Source organism: Falco punctatus, assembly GCF_963210335.1.
Source record: "Falco punctatus genome assembly, chromosome: 3".
NCBI classification, from domain to species: domain Eukaryota; kingdom Metazoa; phylum Chordata; class Aves; order Falconiformes; family Falconidae; genus Falco; species Falco punctatus.
In genome coordinates, this window is record NC_137582.1 from 47,264,011 (window position 1) to 47,281,961 (window position 17,951).

At 40.0% G+C, this 17,951-nt stretch overlaps 1 protein-coding gene across 2 annotated transcripts; it reads left to right on the top strand.

Moving 5' to 3' along the window:
* The first annotated feature begins 13 nt into the window (after positions 1 to 13).
* Positions 14 to 14,455, top strand: LOC308060485 (epidermal retinol dehydrogenase 2-like). Of its 2 annotated transcripts, XM_080379288.1 has the most exons (7): positions 14 to 446; positions 1,214 to 1,570; positions 5,507 to 5,638; positions 7,122 to 7,221; positions 8,892 to 9,036; positions 9,994 to 10,116; positions 10,616 to 14,455. In XM_080379288.1, the coding sequence occupies exons 2-7, from the start codon at positions 1,241 to 1,243 to the stop codon at positions 10,707 to 10,709; spliced, it is 924 nt and encodes a 307-aa protein (XP_080235414.1). In that variant the 5' UTR covers positions 14 to 446; positions 1,214 to 1,240; the 3' UTR covers positions 10,710 to 14,455. The 2 variants fall into 2 exon arrangements, with proteins under 2 accessions (XP_080235414.1, XP_080235415.1); XM_080379289.1 differs by having other exon boundaries at positions 14 to 1,570; positions 10,628 to 14,455.
* Positions 14,456 to 17,951: the final 3,496 nt, after the last annotated feature.

The following is a 17,951-nucleotide window of genomic DNA, read 5'->3' on the forward strand; positions in this document are numbered from 1 at the left end:
GGTGCCTGGCCCGCAGCGCTGCCGGCCTGCGGTTCTGCAGCTGGTAACGTCTGTATGGAAAAGTGAGGAGCCGCAGCTGTGTTCTGGAAGATGTGAAGCAACGATAAACAGGTGGCTTCACGGGGAGGCACTTCTTACCGGCATCTCCCTTTTCGCTCCCATCCCAGCCAGCGGGCAAGCTGGTGAAGACCGATTTGTGTTGTTAATTACGAAGTGTTTAGCTCCGTAACCACAACGCCGCCGCAGCGGAGGCAGCAAGGGCGCTTGCTCCCCAGCCTCGGCGCGGCCGCCCTGCCGGCCGGGCGGGCGGAGGGTGCCGGAGCCGCCCCGCCGCTCTCACGCACCCGAGCGCCGCCTGCCCCGGCCGCGCACCTCCCCAGCCCGCCCCCGCACAGAACCAAACCCCGGGGCGGGCCGGGCAGGTGCGGGGCAGCCGGGCGCCGGCGGTGAGCGCGGGGGTCGCGCCGGCTGCGGGGCCGGGGCCGGGCGGGGGGCGGCCGCGCAGCAGGGCGGCCAGGCCGCGGCTGGAGGGGGCGCACAGCCGTGCCGGGGCAGGGCCGGCGGGGAGGGGACCGCAGCCGCAGGGAGGCGGGAGTCACCCCTACCCCGGGCCGCGGCGGCGGGCGGCGGGCTGGGTCCGGCCGGCCGGCGGTGGGCGCTGCCCTCCCGAGGCCTGTGGAAGAAATGGTGTGGTCTGAAAGCGGGATGAAAATCAAGGCCGGTAGCCCCCAGGGCCGTGCTTTTCTGTGCGGTCGCTAATCCGCTGTTAAATGACAGCGTACGTCGTGTGATCCGGGCCGCAGGGCACTGGAAAATGGATCCTTTCCTTTCCAAGGTTGTAGCACACCAGCTTTTTCCGTAGTTTTTCTTCAGCTAATACCACCTTGCTATGAGAACAGAGTACTCCATAGCCATTGCCGCAACATACCTGTGTGTACACAAAATGTGTGTTACTAAACCTTTTTAAAAACCGAGGTGGAAGCTGAAGACTCTGGAACGCAACAGCAGGTGTGTAGGAGCTAGCAGAAGTTACTTGCTTTCATCCTACTAGTAAGAAGACGGCAGCTATCACAAGACTAGTAAGATATTTTGTACCTGCACAAAATAACAACGTGAAAGAAATAGTTGTTTGAAAGCCAGGCTCTTTTTTTAGTCGGCATCTGAGTGTTTTGAGGCGCCAGTAACATAATGTATTTCTGCGTTTGTTTAACAGAAGAGGGGTGTTTGTGCCTGAAAAATCATGTTCAACTTCAAAAGCGTCCTGAAGATACTACAGTTCCTGAAGTCACTACTTTTTTTAATTTTTGAGAATTTAATCTTATTCATAGTTCCTTCATGCAAAAAAACTTTTGCTGGGGAAATAGTGCTTATTACTGGCTCTGCAAATGGGATTGGAAGGCATGTTGCCTTAAATTTTGCTCCTTTGGGAGCAACCTTGGTTCTTTGGGACGTTGATGACGAAGGTAACAAAGAAACAAGCAGATTAGCCCAAAAAATTGGAGCTAAGAGAGTGTTTCCTTACCACTGTGACTGCACCAATAAGGAGGAGGTCTATGAACAGGCAGACAAGGTAAGATACAGCTTCTGGCTTCTGATTTGGCTTCTTGCTTCTGATTTTTTGCTTCTTTTGCATAGTAAATGCTATTGAATTTTATTATTTTTTTTTAAGATATTGCACTGTTCACTAAGGGAAGGAAGTACTCATGTAGGGCAATGACCTCATTTTGACAAGTAGCTTCCAGATGGAACTTAAACTATGTTTGCAATAAAGTGACTGGGGTTTAATCTGTTCTGTCAAGCTGTATCCATTTCCAGTCTCCATTGTGAGATGGTTACTTCTTTTAGAAGGAGTATGATGAAACATGCAGCAGAGGTTAGCTCCATGATATCAGCTTATTTAATCTTTAATATTTTTTAAAGATACCAATAAATAAATAAATAAATGAATAAATACCCAACCTAAAAAACATCAGTGGATATTGGGGTGGTAGGGGTGTCTTTTTTTCTTTGTCTATTTGTTTAGAAAATTGTAATTCCGTAAGGGCCATGTGGGGTGTAATGCTTTCAGAAATATCATTGGGACATGGCTGCTCTCCAGTCAAATTGATGGCTCTGCTTCAGTTTATGTTTTGGTTAATCCAGCTGGAAAGTAAGGTAGAGAAGGATTCCATTTTAAATTGCATTCTTGTGTTGTGCTGACCTATGCTTTGTAAACTTCATTTTTTAATCGTTATTATCAGAATCCAGAACTGGACATTAATCTAACATTATTAATTTTTACTTGTCCTTAAACTACAAACTGCCTGAAAATATTTCCCAGTATAACCCCATTTATAATCCAGTTAGCCACTCTGCCATTTTGTCCAAGGATAAATTCCTCTTCTGCTAAGTACATATACTGAGAATTTATATATTTGACTCTCAAGTCACATCTTTGACGTTCTGTGTCCACAGGCATACATCAGAGAAATTAGCTAAAATGTTTAATGACACGTGAATGTTGATAGATGGTTTTGAAATAGCCTTGAAATGTAACATTAGTTTTCTAAGAGTTATCAGGAGGCCTCTTTGCATTGTGGTTGTTGCTTTTATTTTTGACCAAAACAGTTTAATTCTTTCTGAAGACAACTATGAAAGTTTGAAATAGATTTTTTTTTCCTCAAGAAATATTCCTGATGAAAAGTATTTCTAAAGGGTAAGTTAGATCCAGGATCTGTAAGTATCTGGAATGCAATTCTCATGCTTGCAGTCAGCAAGGTATTATTTTACCCATGCTTGTTAGCAGCATTTGGGGCACAGCCAACTAACAGTGCACAGAAGAAAATTCCAGTTGAGGCCGTTGGTGCTAGATGTTAAGAACCACAAGTGATATCATAGTAGTACTTGGACAGTGGTGGCAAGGATATATTGTACCATAATAGTATGTCTGCAGAGATGAGCAAGGTATTCGGTGTCCTGGCCTGTGCTGACCCAATACTCAGTGCTCAAGGAGGATGATTTTTGCCAAGCACTTGGGCAGTACAGATGATGTGATCCCGCTGTAAGGCACTGATTACGACTCCTACAATTTTGGAGTGGAAATCTCAGTAACTTCAACAATAGTAATATCTGTTACCACTTCCCAGCAAGATGAAAAATCAAAGCAACTTATGGTCTGTACTTCAAATACGACACTTGATCTTTATTTGGAATGCTACTATAAATCGAACAGCAGTTCTTCTAGAATCCCCTTTTTGCAAGGATGAAACTCACTTTAGAATTGACTGAGATCAAATCTCTTTTAAAAATAACATTTGAAATTGGCATTAAATCCCTCTTCCCATAAATGCTATCTGCTTCTTGCAAAGATATGCAACAAAATTATTAGTTTAAGCTTATGTAAGTAATTTCTCTGTTGGAGTTTTCTGTTGATGCTGAATATTTTGAAATTATTTGTTTGTTCTTAGTTTAACAGTCTCAAAATGTTTGTTTTGTGCACTCAAGTAATTCTCAGTCTCCAAACACATTAACCAGATCAGCCACAGGGCTCCAGCCTGCAGAATCTGCTGTGCCAATATCAGCAAAGAGTATCCTTAAGTGGGCAGACTGACCTACAAGCAGAAACTCAGAGTGCTGTTTAAAATTCAGGAATTGCTGTTAAGGTGTTAAAATACTGTTAAGAATACCAACACCTTTGTAGATATTTGCATGAATTGAACAGCCATGATGGAGCCAGGTTTTTTTTTTAGATCAAGTTTTTCAGCTAGGGGTCTCTTCTGCTCATAGAAATACCTGCAGCTTTTTGACTGGTAATATGAAAACTCTTGAGCTTGGGCACAGAAGATAAAGCAAGAGCAGAAAAGTTAAATTAATTGCTTTTATTTGGTATATTCACTGCAGGGGAAAAAAAAAAAAAAAGGTATTTTCCATTAATGGAACCTTACTTTCTAGGAAGGAAATAAGATCATCAAAGTCCCTAAAGAAGAGGTTTTAGAATAAACTGGTGAACAGCAACTAATTTTCCGGGTCAGGCAGTGTCCACCTGGGGATTCTGAAGGAAATCAGATAGGGGTCTGATGAGCTAGAAATCCGTGGGGGTTGTTTTGCTATAACAAGTGTCCAAGGAATGATGTAAAGTAAAACATGCCAGATTTAAAGAGCGCTTGAGAGGACCCAGAGAAACTACAAACCTGTCTTACAGAAAATTGGTAGAAATGACAATAAATAGAAGAATTAATAGACATCTGAAGAAATACATAACAAAGCTTGACTTTTTGTAAATGGAAGTCACGCTTCCCACATTTTTGAGGTAGTGAGTAAACATGTCAAATGAAGCCAGGTTAAATAAAATGCCACCATTGCGGAAACTATGTTGTAAAGAAAAAAAGAGGATCATCATATGGACTGACATGGCAGTTAGAAAGGTACGAGTGGGGAGAAAGTACAGATCTATCCTACAAAGGAAGAGTTGGGTATTCCTGCCATACTCAGCAGTGTCTGGATTTGCATTCGTTTGGGCAGGTGGAAAGGTGCTAGTATCTGAGCCCTGCTTGCCTGTTATAAGATATGTGTCTAGGACACAGCTGGAGGAGTACCAAGTCTTCACTGAATGCTGAGGTTCCCAGAGAGAGCCAAAGGAGTTCAGCTGTTGGGGAGTCAGATCCAAGTACCTGTTCCCAAATTGCCAGACAGTAGCATATCTGGGATTTTTATGTTTTTGTAGTCTTTACACAGTTTTTGAGACACCAAATAACTGCCTGTCGCACAAAAAAACTCTGTGGTGAGCCTGATTCTTAATACTATAAGTAAATCTTGGCATCTGCTTTGATATAAATCCAAGTATAATCCAAGGAATCAAATCTTTCTATAACAAATCCAAATTGAGCTAATGGTGATTTTGGCCTTCTCTCCAAGTGGTATTGTCTATTTCATGGTACATGCTTCTGTGCTCAAAGGATTGGTATCTCCCAAAGATCTGTGCTGAATTCTCTTTTGATCAGTAGAAAAGATCTGGAAAAGGGGTTGAACAGGCTTGGCTGAGGAGTACAGATTCTCACAATACCAGAAAGAGGGGACAAGAAATGTTCAGGTTGCAATTAAAGCATGCTCACAGTGCACACTAAAGCTTTGTACCTCATTATCTTAGGTTCCTATGGAAATCATAAGTATTCTGGAGTTCAGGAAGCAATTAGACAAATTCTTGAGGGGGGAAATCATGGGAATATATTAAATACAAAGGTCTAGATACCTTATCTCTCCCAGGAAGATCCTGCACTGCAGAGTCTGAAAAGCTGAGGCGTACACTGGAGGAGACTTTAGTCCTGATCCTTTTTTCACTGCTTTGTGCCATGAGACAAGGGCTATGGGGATAGATGGACCTTTGAGCTGATGCAGTACAACAGTTCTTAGGTATTTACATTTCTAGTAGATATATAAATACTTGCAAATATCACTAAACGTTTTCATAAACAAAGCACAAGAGGCAAGGATGCCTTCTAAAGCTTCCTGTTTATCCCTTTTTATTCAGGTTAGAAAGGAAGTTGGGGATGTTACTATTCTAATCAATAATGCTGGCATACTGCTTGGGAAAAAGTTCTGTGACGTTCCAGATGAAGATTTTGAAAAGTCCTTAAAAGTCAACTTCTTCTCTCAAGTCTGGGTAAAGTACTTTTTTCTCTCCTGGGTGACCAAAAGTCAGGCAAGTATTTTAGTGTAATGCAAGTAAAATACAGGCAAGTATTTTAGTGTGAAAATCCCCATGGTGGCACCTACCTGGGGAACCCAATTTGGAATAGGGATGGGAAGGGCCTTGAATGGGGGAAGATATGTATTTTTGATCATCCTGTAATTGGAGGCACACCAAATTCACAGGCCCCTCTGTATGTCTCAGTAATATTAACACAGACCTGCTTGAGCACTCTGGTAAATCAAAAGTTTGTGCAGCTGTGTCATCCAACATGCTGTGTCTGTCACAGCTGTGGCTGAAGTTAGTGCTGACATGATGGCATGTGACTTTCCGGCTCCTGGTGTCTGCTGGCATCAGAAGGCTTTGTCTAATAGACTTGTAGCATTCAGGGAGGTACAACCAGTGCTGGACTTGACAATGTTGGGTTTATGGTTGGACTCCATGATCTTAAAGGCCTTTTCCAACCTAAATGGTTCTATGATTCTGTGCTGCGTGTCCTAGTCACCATCTGCTTAATGTACATAGAAAACTAATCTTGATAGTATTATCTTTGTTGTGGTTTGTTTTCATACCTCTGAAGGAATTTGCTGTTATTTAGGGTCTCGGTTGACCTTTAGAAGGTTTTGCTGTGAGGGAGTGTTACTCTTGCCCCCTCTAGCATTTGTGTTTTATATGCCCAAGTGAGTAGCCTGCATCAGGGAAAAATGTAGCTAAATGGCATTTCTCAACAGAAAATCATTGCAGATGGAAGTCCTCTAATAATTTTCCAGCCCACAGTGCATCATTCTTCCAAATACTTAAGGTAAAGGGACTGAAAGAAATGTTCTACCTGACAGGTCTGAAGAGACATATGGCAGGACAGTGACCATGGGTCCTCAACCAAAAAAACATGTAGTAGGCACACACATCTGGAGTCAAATAGACATTGCAGGACATCTCAGCTACTGACAAAAAATTGTTACTGCTCTTGTCTTTTGGGAGTTTCGTTTGTTTGTTTGTTTGTTTTTATCTTCCCCCTCATAAAACTCTAGTGTCCTCCTATATAATTAGCATCACCCACAGTGGTGGTCTGGGGTGCCCGGAGTTGTCAGGCAGTTTGGTGTGTAGCAGCTGGGGCTGGTAGACAGCTGAACTCCCCTTGATGTGTTGACTTCTGGCTCCCTCTTGTGTACCAAATCTTTGGTAGTAATCTCAGACAAACTGTGAGGAGCCAGAAGGCAGAGAAAATAACAAACTTTGCTGCTTTTAGCACCATTATTTTAACGCTGGCAGATCTTCAGATAGAGGGCAGCCATTCAAGGAAATGCTCTCTCTCATTTCTAAATTCTTAGAGATAGAAGTTCAGCTGGGCCTCTTGTATATTGAAGACCCAGAAAGCAAATCAGGTTGTAAAGCCTACTTTGGAATGCAGTATTTTTGGCATGTCTCATTATGAAGGGGTTTTTTTGTCTCTTAGACTTGCAAGGCCTTTCTTCCAGCCATGATGACCTGTAACCGTGGACACCTGGTTAGCATAGCCAGTGCAGCAGGATTGTTGGGACTGTACAGAATGTCAGGTTAGTATCATCAAGTGCCATTACAAATTAGATCTACATACAAACAACTTTTCTTGGAGATCTCTCGAATGCTTGGTTTAAGCAGTTTATACTGACGTATCGAACACTCAGGAAGAGCCTGCAGATACGAAAGGTGGTGGTGTGTTGAGGAGGATGATGGTGGCATGTTGCCTCAGTGGCAGAGGGAGCTCACTGCAGATTTTACTGTCTGACTGCAGCCTGCCTTACCTCCACAGAAGAAAGACAATACAGCTCATACATGTGCAGTGAGAGGGAGCCCCGCATACAGGTTGTCTAACACTTTCTCATGCCAGGTTTTTTGCAGATGAATGTTCAGAGTTCTGAGACATACGTGGGTTACACCTGGAACTATACATTTAGTTGGAAAATGGTTTACAGGTCCAGTAGGCATTTTTGCAGAGTTTTCCTCAAAATTAATTTGGATGAACTGTGTTTTAAGCTATTTAACAGCTCCATATTCTCGGCTGTTTCCCTCAGGAGAGCTTTCTGCTACAGTCCTGACTATTTCATCAGCCTGGGTCTGCTGCCCAGTCTCTCCTTGAGGCTCTCTGACATCTTGATCATATCTCTTAGGTCATCCTATGAGAACGTGAACTTCAGTGTAATAAGTGTCTCATGTTTCTTCTGCTGACTGATGGTGCTACTGTAGTGTTATTTGCCACCTGTTATCGTTGGGTCAGTTTCTATATTGATAATAGGTCACATCCAGCTTTCATCATTTATCTGTAAGGCTTATGAAAGTGGACCTGCATTTATAACTTTTTACACTGTAGCTATGCATTATGTATGGTTCCATCATCCACTGTGGTTGAATCCCTGAAGAATAACAAACTGTCTCTGATGTCAGTTTTTGAAGTTACTATTTTACCAAAATTGGATTTTGTTGTATCTAACTGTTTTCACACACATTTGAAAAAGCCTTAGGAAACCACATGTAAATTTCTGTATTAAAATAAGGTTCTTACAGTTGCAAAATTATATTTGGGTTGGAAGGAATCACTGGAGGTTATTTGGTCCAACCCCCCCCAAATAAAAGCAGACACAACTTAGATCAGGTTGAACAGGGCCTTGTGAGGGCAATTTTTTGTTATCTCCAAGGACAGAGTTCCATATGTTCAGCAATAAAATTTAGACAAGATTCAGTCTTCCCAGGCAAATAAAATGATACTGTAGTTGCAGGGCAAATCAAAAGAAGTAATAGGTTAAATCAGCATTTATAAGTAGGATATTTAGATTTTAGCACCAGAAATAGTTCTTACTGAAATGTAACCTGTAATATTAAAGGGTGAAGATGTTCTGAAATCAAAGAAGGCCTGGCTTGCATATGAGTATCTGGAAATGTACATGAAATGTTGAATAAGCTCATCTTCCTATATCTCTCTATAGTGCACTCAAAAAAAAAATGTCCTCTGGAAAGCATTAATCTTATCCTCAGAAAACTGTGCATCAGTCATGGGAAGAGCCATTAACCCTCAGAGTTAGCATCACCAATATGCACAGCATCCTTAAAATACAATAATTACAAGACTTCTACTTACATAATTAGGTAATTTGAGGGCTTAAATATTATTACAAAGCATTGATTTCTGTATATAACACTGGGATGCTTGTGACATACTTTGGCTATTTCTTCTTTCTTCACTTTTCAGATTGTGCTGCAAGTAAGTGTGCAATCATTGGAATGATGGAAGCCATAGCTTCGGAGCTGTATCATGCAGGAAAACAAGGCATTAAAACCACAATCATTTGCCCTTATTTTACTAATACTAAATTAGCTAAAGGTTTTCAATGCCAGTAAGTAAAACTATTTCATATGTAAAAAAGAATCACTACTCACTAGATATGCCATGTTCAGTCTTTAGCTATTATAAGGTTGATTTGCTTTTCAATTCAGTATTTTTGCCCTATTGGCACATACAACCGTGTCTCAACATAAGAAATCCAAGTGTTGTGTACAATTAATGACTGACGTGCAACAGGAACTGTATAATCTCACAATCAAGGAATAGTTAGGGATGCACAGCATTTTTTAAGGCAACCTTATTTGTTAGCAGAATGGGCACTGACTGTTGAGATTCTCTGCCCTAAGAAATTTTGGCACTGTGACTACAGTTATGGCTCTCGGGATACCCCATGACGTGTCCCACTATCTGTATCAGCAGGTACTATACTTCTCTGAGTGAGTATAGCTGTGGTGGTAGTACTGGGTGGGTGGCTGTATGTCTGTAGTGATGGGAGAGGTGGCAGGCACTCTATTAGTCATTACAGTACCCGTGATCTTGTTTTTTCAGTGCTCTGCTCCTGCTTCCACCATTCATCATCCTGTAGTAGCAGATTATGTAGAGCACAGCATTCCTCCTGGCTGGAAACAGGCCTGGTCCTGGTCTGTTTAGCTGCTGCCTCAACATCTACAGTAGAAAAGGAGGAGGTGTGCAAAGGACATCACTACTATGCATAGAACAGCATATAGTAGGGCTTAGCTTGGTAGTTTTCAATGCTGCAGTCGCTGTGGGCATGAGCTTCATTAGGGTTGGAGCAGGGCTTGCACAAGTCATTAGAATTCACATCACCAAAGCGTTTTCAATTTATTTTGATGATAGCAGGAACAGAGAGAACTGGAGACTCCTTTTGAAGGCTACTTGAGGGGAAGGCGAAAAATTCTTAAATTATTTAATTAAATTATTTCTGTGTTGGAATACATCTCAAAAGTAGTTTTATAATTTCATAATACTTCATTTCTTATTTCACCAGAAACCCACTGCTTCTTCCTGTTTATGATGTAGAGGGTGCAGCCAGCAAGATCATGGATGCAATTCAAAAGGAAAAGTTTTATCTAATCATGCCTCTGACTCTACACTTTCTTGCTTTCAAAATGTAAGAATGTGACTCATCTTCTAGCATTGCCTTCTTTCCTTTGCCATATGTCTGCAAAATCAGCAGGAAAGTTTAGTAAAAACAATTCTTTAGTTAGTATTCCTGCAGCCAGTCCAGTTATATGCCAAATTATGAAGAAAAAGACGTTGTTATTTTTAATAATCTAGGTGAAAAGCATTCCTCTGTCCACTTCTGTCTCTAATATACATCTTAAGATATAGTTATGGGGATAGAAATTTCAAAAGTTTTCCTGTGGTGGTATACTGGGAGCAATGCCTGGGCTAGAACTGTCTGCTGCCAGTAACTGCCTTCACCACTGGCTGGGCTTTCACAGAATGGCTTGGTCTGTCATTTGTTCCCCCCATTTATAACATGAGAGCACCAAATGTGTTATTGCCAGACATTAGAAGTATTGAGCACATATAACAAATTTATCATTTGTTTATTTATACATTTTTCTAAAAAAAACATAAGGCTAACTTGGTGTTTGTCTTATCAGTCTCATTCCTAGAAAAATGATACTACTCTTCGAATCTTGCTTTAAGATCACCAACAGCTTGGATAAAGCCTTTGGTCGGAAGGAAAATGCTTGAAACCTTTCAGTCAAAATATTCTGAAGACCTCAAGTGCCATCTAATTGAAAATTTTCAGTAAAAATTAATTCAGAATCATTCACTGACAGAAGATTTGCTTCTTGTATGATATCTGACATTGCTGAGCATGCAATTTAATTCTTCATAACTGTCTTTTAATCACTGATTTATAGCCACAGCCTGCTCTCTCACTTTATGATGACATGCTGCTTTTATCTGAGCTCTCAATAAAAGTCTGTATGACCTGGCAGGGATGTTTGACTTAATTTCATACTCTGAATTCTCAATTTCTAAGCAAAATCTCAAAGCATGGGAAAACCACACTACTGTTCATGCAGAAAGAAAAAAAACACAAAGCATTTAACATATTTCCCTTTCAGTGTCAAAACAACACTGCAGTTCACACAAAGCCAAAATGAAGAAAGGCACTGTGGATGATGTGCTCTGGCTGACGAGCTGCACAGGGAGCCTGTGTCCTGAAGAGGAGTGAACTGCAATGAGCGCTGATAAAGTGCAGTGCTGTGGTGCTTACCGTGCTTCTCATTAGTCACAGTGCACTTTTCTAAACACAGTTCTACAGGGGATATGTGCCTTGGTTTTAGTCCATGGCTAGAGGCTGATACTGGATCATTTATCAAAGGTTGTGGCTTAGAAAGAATGTTTTGTAAAAATGTGGTGGTGGCAAAAAAGTAATGTGCCTACTCAGAACGGAAAGGTGAGGAAGCCCCCACAACCAGAGGAAGCAGACAGGAAAAAATCCGTTATAGAAATCACCCATTTATAAACATAGGTTCTGCGGTGAGCATCTGCTGTAGGCAGCTACATGTTGAACACTGATGAAGTCCACAGGCTTCTGACTCCCTTCTCTGACCCTGTCGGCTCCTATGCAGCTTTGAAGTACCCTGCTGAGGCCAGATAATTGGGTTCAAGATGTTGTGTCCCAGGTTAGGTCCCTGAAGTCAGCAGCTGAATCTGGACCTGCAAACTGGTCCACACAGTTCTAAAGGTTCAGTAACTTTAGTAAAATTACTTAGAAAATAGTTGACTTAAGAGTACTGTGAGGAATCTGTGCAAGAAATCTTTGGCAATTTTCAGAGTAATTTCTGAAAAATCATTAAAATTCAAAATTGCATAGGTGTTATGTTAAGTGACCAAACAACAACTTCCCATGGACTGTATGGCTTTCAGAGACTGAAATTTCAATGAGGTGTCTGTTTGTTGAAACATAACTCTGCTGTAAATCATGGGAAAAAGAGGACAGACAGGAGGAATACCTCATGTGTTCTTGGCCAGTTATGAGCTAGCTCTTGGGCAAAATCTCATATTTGGAGAGAAGTCACAGCCATGTCCTTCAGCTGTCTTTGAATGAAATAACAACCTAAAGATCTTAAAGGAAAAAACTCCCCAAGAGCAGAAGTTCAAAGATTAGCTAAGCAAAAGTATTGCCTGGTACTTAAATGATAAAAATCAATCCTCATGCAAATTTTCAGAAAATGCTAACGTAAAACATTCATAATTTGCTTAATTTAAAAATAAATAAATTGTAGATCAGAATAAGGAATCTACAAAGCATGGTTTATAAAACTCCACTGTAAGGAATTCAAGAGAACCTTGAACGGTCATCTATTGCCCACATTTGTCACCGTGTTTCTACTGCACTTAATTAACCCCATACTTACAAGCTCCCTTCCAACTACAAATGCCTATTGAGTGCACAGTCCAACTAAGAACCTATTTTTTCAAATCTCAGTGTTTTCAAAGTAAACATACATTCAGTAAATTTTTTCATGTACCCTATAGATATTACGGGGAAAATTTTAGGTGATAGAAGGAGAAACCTATCTGAAGTTTGGCTCTTTAGAAAGCAATGTTTATTGATTTATACTCTGAAAAACTCTCTAGGTGATCAGTAATTGAAATATGTTTTTTCTCCTACTAATGAGACAGGAACAAAGTCTAAATTGTTTCCCTGCAAATAACGATCATTTTCTCAACTGCAAGCAAATATATTGAGTTTGGGGATTTCCTTATTCCACATGAACATTGCAATTTGATCTATGATTGGTTTTAAGAATGGTTACAGGAGACTACAAACTGCCATGACATTATATTTGTGAATGTATTTAGGGCCTGAATATGCTTAATATATAATTTCATTGCTTGCAATGCAAAGCTTATGAACAGGGCTTCCAAGGTGAGAGTTCTATATTTCAAAATTCTTTGTAAAATGAGGCTCACATTTGAAGTAGTTACCTTTTAGTGACATTAGGATTTGGTGGACTAACCATCATTAAAAGTCCAGTATGTCAGGATTAAGTATTTGTATCCAAAGAGCACATTGTAAGGGCTCTCCTTTCAGTACCACTGTTTTCCACCCCCCCCAGCCCCCACCCCCCGCAGTTTCTTTAACTAAAATTTGTCAACCTTACCACCAACATTTGAGGTTGCTAAGTTTACCATCTATATACACAGGACATGAAAACTTTAATAATAATATAAAGGAAATAACGCTGTGTTTTCTAAGCTATGTTTCACCTACTCTGCATAGCCACCTTGCAAAGCCTTCCTCTGTATTGCTGCAATCTCTGCCAGGGGTACTTTTTGGCTCCGTTTTTTTCCTGGCTAATGTGCTTGTCTCAAGAAGGAATTTGTAAAGCTTATGCTTTCTAACTCTCATAGTGATCTGTTAGATCTTCCTATCAGCCTTAGAAATCAGTAACTCGCTCTTTTTTATGAAAATACCAGGAAAATATTTCATTTTTTATTTGTACAGAAAGAAGCGTGATGGATCCTGTAACAGAGTTCTAAACCTGTAAGCTAAGACCTTCCTAATAAAGTTCAGAAGACTCAATCAGATGCTGTTCCTTTTTTGTAATATAAAATTATTTTGTGTTTTGAAATATAATGTACCACTTAAGAAGCATCTCAGAGTTACTGACAACTCTCGAGAAACATGTACTTTCCTCCATTGAGGCTTTCATCTTATTTGGAATTCCGCCACACAAAAACAATGTTGCAAGAGAAATTCTCTTACCGCTGAAGCTGCAAATGGGACTGCAAGGCAGTTTATCTTCATTCTTTCTCCTCTGGGAGTAGTCTTGGTTCTCTGGAAAACGGAAGAAAAAGCGACAAGTGGATTAGGCAGATTAGCCATGGGCTGAATCTACCTATGGTGCTGCATCAGTAGAGAGCTAATCTGTGATGTCGGATAAAAACCGGTTTCTTGCTCTTGTTTTATACCAAATAGCACAAAATACCTTTGCAGAGCATATTTTGCTTACAGAGGAAGTTGTGGAATTGGGTATCATATAAAGAACATTAATCATATTCAAATTATAAGCATTTTGGGGAGAGCAGCATTTGAATGATGCTGAGTCACCTTGTAATCTAACAAAACTCTTTAAGCAAACTTCAGTGGCAACCACATGCGACTTTAGTTTCTCAGCAATTTCTGTACCCTCTTGGATATTTCACTCCGTAAGTGAGAGCTCAGGTGGTTTTGGTGGTATGTGGCACCCTGTGACTCCTTAACCCCCAGAGCATGAAGGGGAGAGAGAGGCTTGCTGTAGGACAAGGTCCGCAGGCTGGCTGGCTCAGTGCAGCTTAGTTCTGCCTCGCAGCAAAGCTCCTTCTGGAGGAAGAGCCTTTTTGCAGCATCTGCAGAAAGCAGAGAATACGGTGCTATGTACGATACACTGTACCATAGGCACCATTATGCAGTGGGCTTCTAGGCTCAGACCCAAAGGTCTGCAGTTCTTTCTGGGTGTATAATGCACTGCCATAACCAAACTGGGATAACCATCCGAAACACACAGCTCTAGTGAAGACAGCCATTGCAGGGAAATGGAGATATATTACATACATTTACATGCCGAGTTTTTTAGTTCATCTTTTACTTGAGAGATAAATGTTTCCACCCAATCAAATTCAATTTATATTCCTCATAAGTCATCATTGCAGTTTCTCATATATGCTCGAATTCTTCATTTGTGTACCTAAGCATGGAATAACAGCTTAGAGGCACCGAGGTGTAACTTGCAGCACATAATAGAAACAAATGGACCTTCCCAGAAATTCTGATAGCTTGTTCTGTTTAATCACCTGAATTGGCATTATCCCATTAAATTATAAAACATTCCCGCAACAACCTCAGGCTTTCCAAATGCCCAATCATCCTCCAAGCCTGGAAAACTCATTATTTTATCTAACAAGTTTGTTTGGATCCCAGTTTTGAAGAGTGAAAACAATCTGAGAGAGTAAATTACTAGTACAAAGAGAAGACCAAAGGAAACAGATGGGAAAAGACAGCATAACACAGGGGCCAGCCTGAAGACCTTGATGTGCACGGTTTCCCTTGCACACCATCAAGATACCAGTGCTTGCAAGAAACCCAGCGAAAGGTCTCGGGATACCACATAAGGACAATTAATTCCCATCAGATGCTCCCAACCAGCACAAAGGCTACAGATGCATTTGCACACTGATCACAGAGCAGTACGCAGAAGTATTTGAATATGTTGTTCACTGTGGGGAAGATTTCCATTAATTTCACTTATTGTTGAAACACATGCTACAGGAATGTCACTTACTAGATACTAGGAATTCCCAGTGTCACCTTATTCTCCTATTTTATTAATTAGTAATTCTGAAATTGGGGAACCCGTTGCAAATTGACCTATAGTGGGAGAAATAAAGGAAATTATTTTAGTAGGACAACTTTTAGAAAAAGACACTCTAAGATACCCAAAGGCATATTGAGGTTCATTTTATGTTCTAACCCACAGTGAAAAATGTATTTTCAACTTCTTAGCTTCTGCATGGAAAGGTGTTTAGTTCACAGTTCCCACAAGTAATAGAACAGACATGGAGCTGAAAGTCAGGAAATTCCCTGTTCCCCTGTCACTACCTTTGTCTTTGACCAAAAGGTTTAATCCCACTGTTTCAATATTCTTATTTGTACCCCAGGATACACAAAAAAATAATGAAAGTGGTATAAAGTATGTATAAATGTACTGTCCCTATTTTTCACTATTGCTGGTTGTGGATAAGGAGGCTTCATGCTTATAAAATTGTCCAGGCTCACTAGAAACAGAATCGTCATCTCTATTTATTTTTACACTCAAAAGAAATATTGTTACTTTCTATATTATCTTGTTATTTTCAATACTTCATACAATTTTATGAGGTAGAAAGGCTTAAATCAATCCAAAGAACTGTTATTAACAGATCAAAATTCTACGTTGATTACTGTTATAGATTTTTCTAGTTTCTTTCTTCAGTCGATACAATGCCTCTGTTCAATACTTCAGATACTTCAGGATGCCACAGGCTGCTAATAAGAAATTACTCTTTTAATGTGAAAGATAATGAATACAGGTATAATTGCCATTTACCATTGCACATAACTGTTGCTGAAGCCAATAAATGATCAGGTGGACAGCCATTTCATTAACTAGCCTCAGCTAGCAGCACTGCCTGGGGCGGCAGTGATTTCAGTAGTTACGAGGCATTGCTCAATGCTTTCATAAACTCCATGTTCCCAGGAGTTCACTGATCAAACGTCTTGTGTTGGTGGAAGTGGCATTCTAGTAGTTGCTCTGTCACTTCCTCCACTGCTTCTTTCTCAGAAATGTGGTTAACAAATGAACACATTAATATTTCAAATATGCCTTTTGGATGCCATTTAAGTCACTGTTCACCTGATTTCTTATTGCTGTCTGGTTTAGATGAATCATACCCAGGAATGCCTTCTCTGTTGCATTGTCATTAAAGGGAGCCTGGGTAGCTTGTGTCTACAGGTATGCACAATGTGGATGTCTACTTTGAGTCAACGGAATTCCCCAGATAGCAGGGCAGTCCTTCTGTCTAATGGAGGGAAAAGTCAGGAATCTCAAATGGTAATTTTTTTCGCTGCGCTATTGTAGCAGTTCTTCACTTGAAGCACTGCTTGCCATCCCACCAAGCCACGGGCTGATAATTAAAGGCACTTCTTCATAAAATTGTCCTACACAACACATTTGCCGTTCCAATATCTGCATTTGCAATCTGGGAAGCATAAAAAAAATAGTGTAATAACATAACATATATGTAAATGTATTGTTTCTATTTTTCACTCGTGAGAGACAAAAAGTTGATGTAAGGACAGAAACTGTTACTTTATTCCTCTGTTTCTCGATTGCTTAGTCAAAAGACCCAAAATCTTAAAAAAAAATTATTGAAAATTATCTTGTCACTGTTAGTATTTTTAAGTTGATAGCATTTTAAAACACATGTTTATGGCCTTACAAAAAATTTTTTTATGTACAGGCAAATTATCAGTTCCATATGAAGAAATATTCAATAAATATCTTACACTGTTAATAATAATAACCGTTATTTACTTTTTACCAAACTCAGCTCCTTCAAGAAAAAACATTTATAAAGTAGCAGCAACGATGAGCTCAGTACAAACAACAAAGATGTTGACACACAAACAGAAAAAGCATCCAGGAATAAAATTCAAGTATCGTCCGTTATCTAACCCATCTTACATGGTAATTAAGAACAACGCAAGTCTTGTGAAATGCTTCCATGTTCTAAGACACTAAGAGCTCTGTAGCTTTTCAGATGCCATCAGTGTTGCCTGTGGGTTCTGTCCAGGCATCTCCCTATATTGCAATTTTTAATATTTTTTTTTTTCATTTTACTCTTCCTTTTGACTGTATGGTCAGCCAAGTTGCATATGCCTTGCTAAGGCTAGGCTTTCAGGGCGCTTTATCACCAGATGCATATATCTAAAATAGGTGTTATGAATTTGGTTCTAAATCCTTTTGTTTTTCATTTTAGCAGGAAAGACCTAATATAATTTTCAGCTCAATCATAATATACTTTTATGTGCTTCTTCAGTTTTGGACATTATAGAAAGTATACAAGATTTGACCGTTCTATGAAGAATGATAAAAGAGATCTTAGTCTAGTGTTGAAAAAGAGCACATATATAATTAAAGCAAAGTACATATGTATGAAAGAGGGGGATAAATATGAAGGATATGGTTGTAGCTGCTAGCCTGTGTGTATCAGAAAATAGTTCCCCCAAAATATTTAAATTCCTTGAAGTTTCTTTACCTGAGTCACACATACTAACCTATAAGAAGTGTGCTAAAATCACCTTTTTTAAAACATTAGTTAATGCTTCTTTTCGCACCTATTTTTTGTTTCCCATAGTTAAATGAAATACAAATTTCGTGAAGATGCAAGTATACA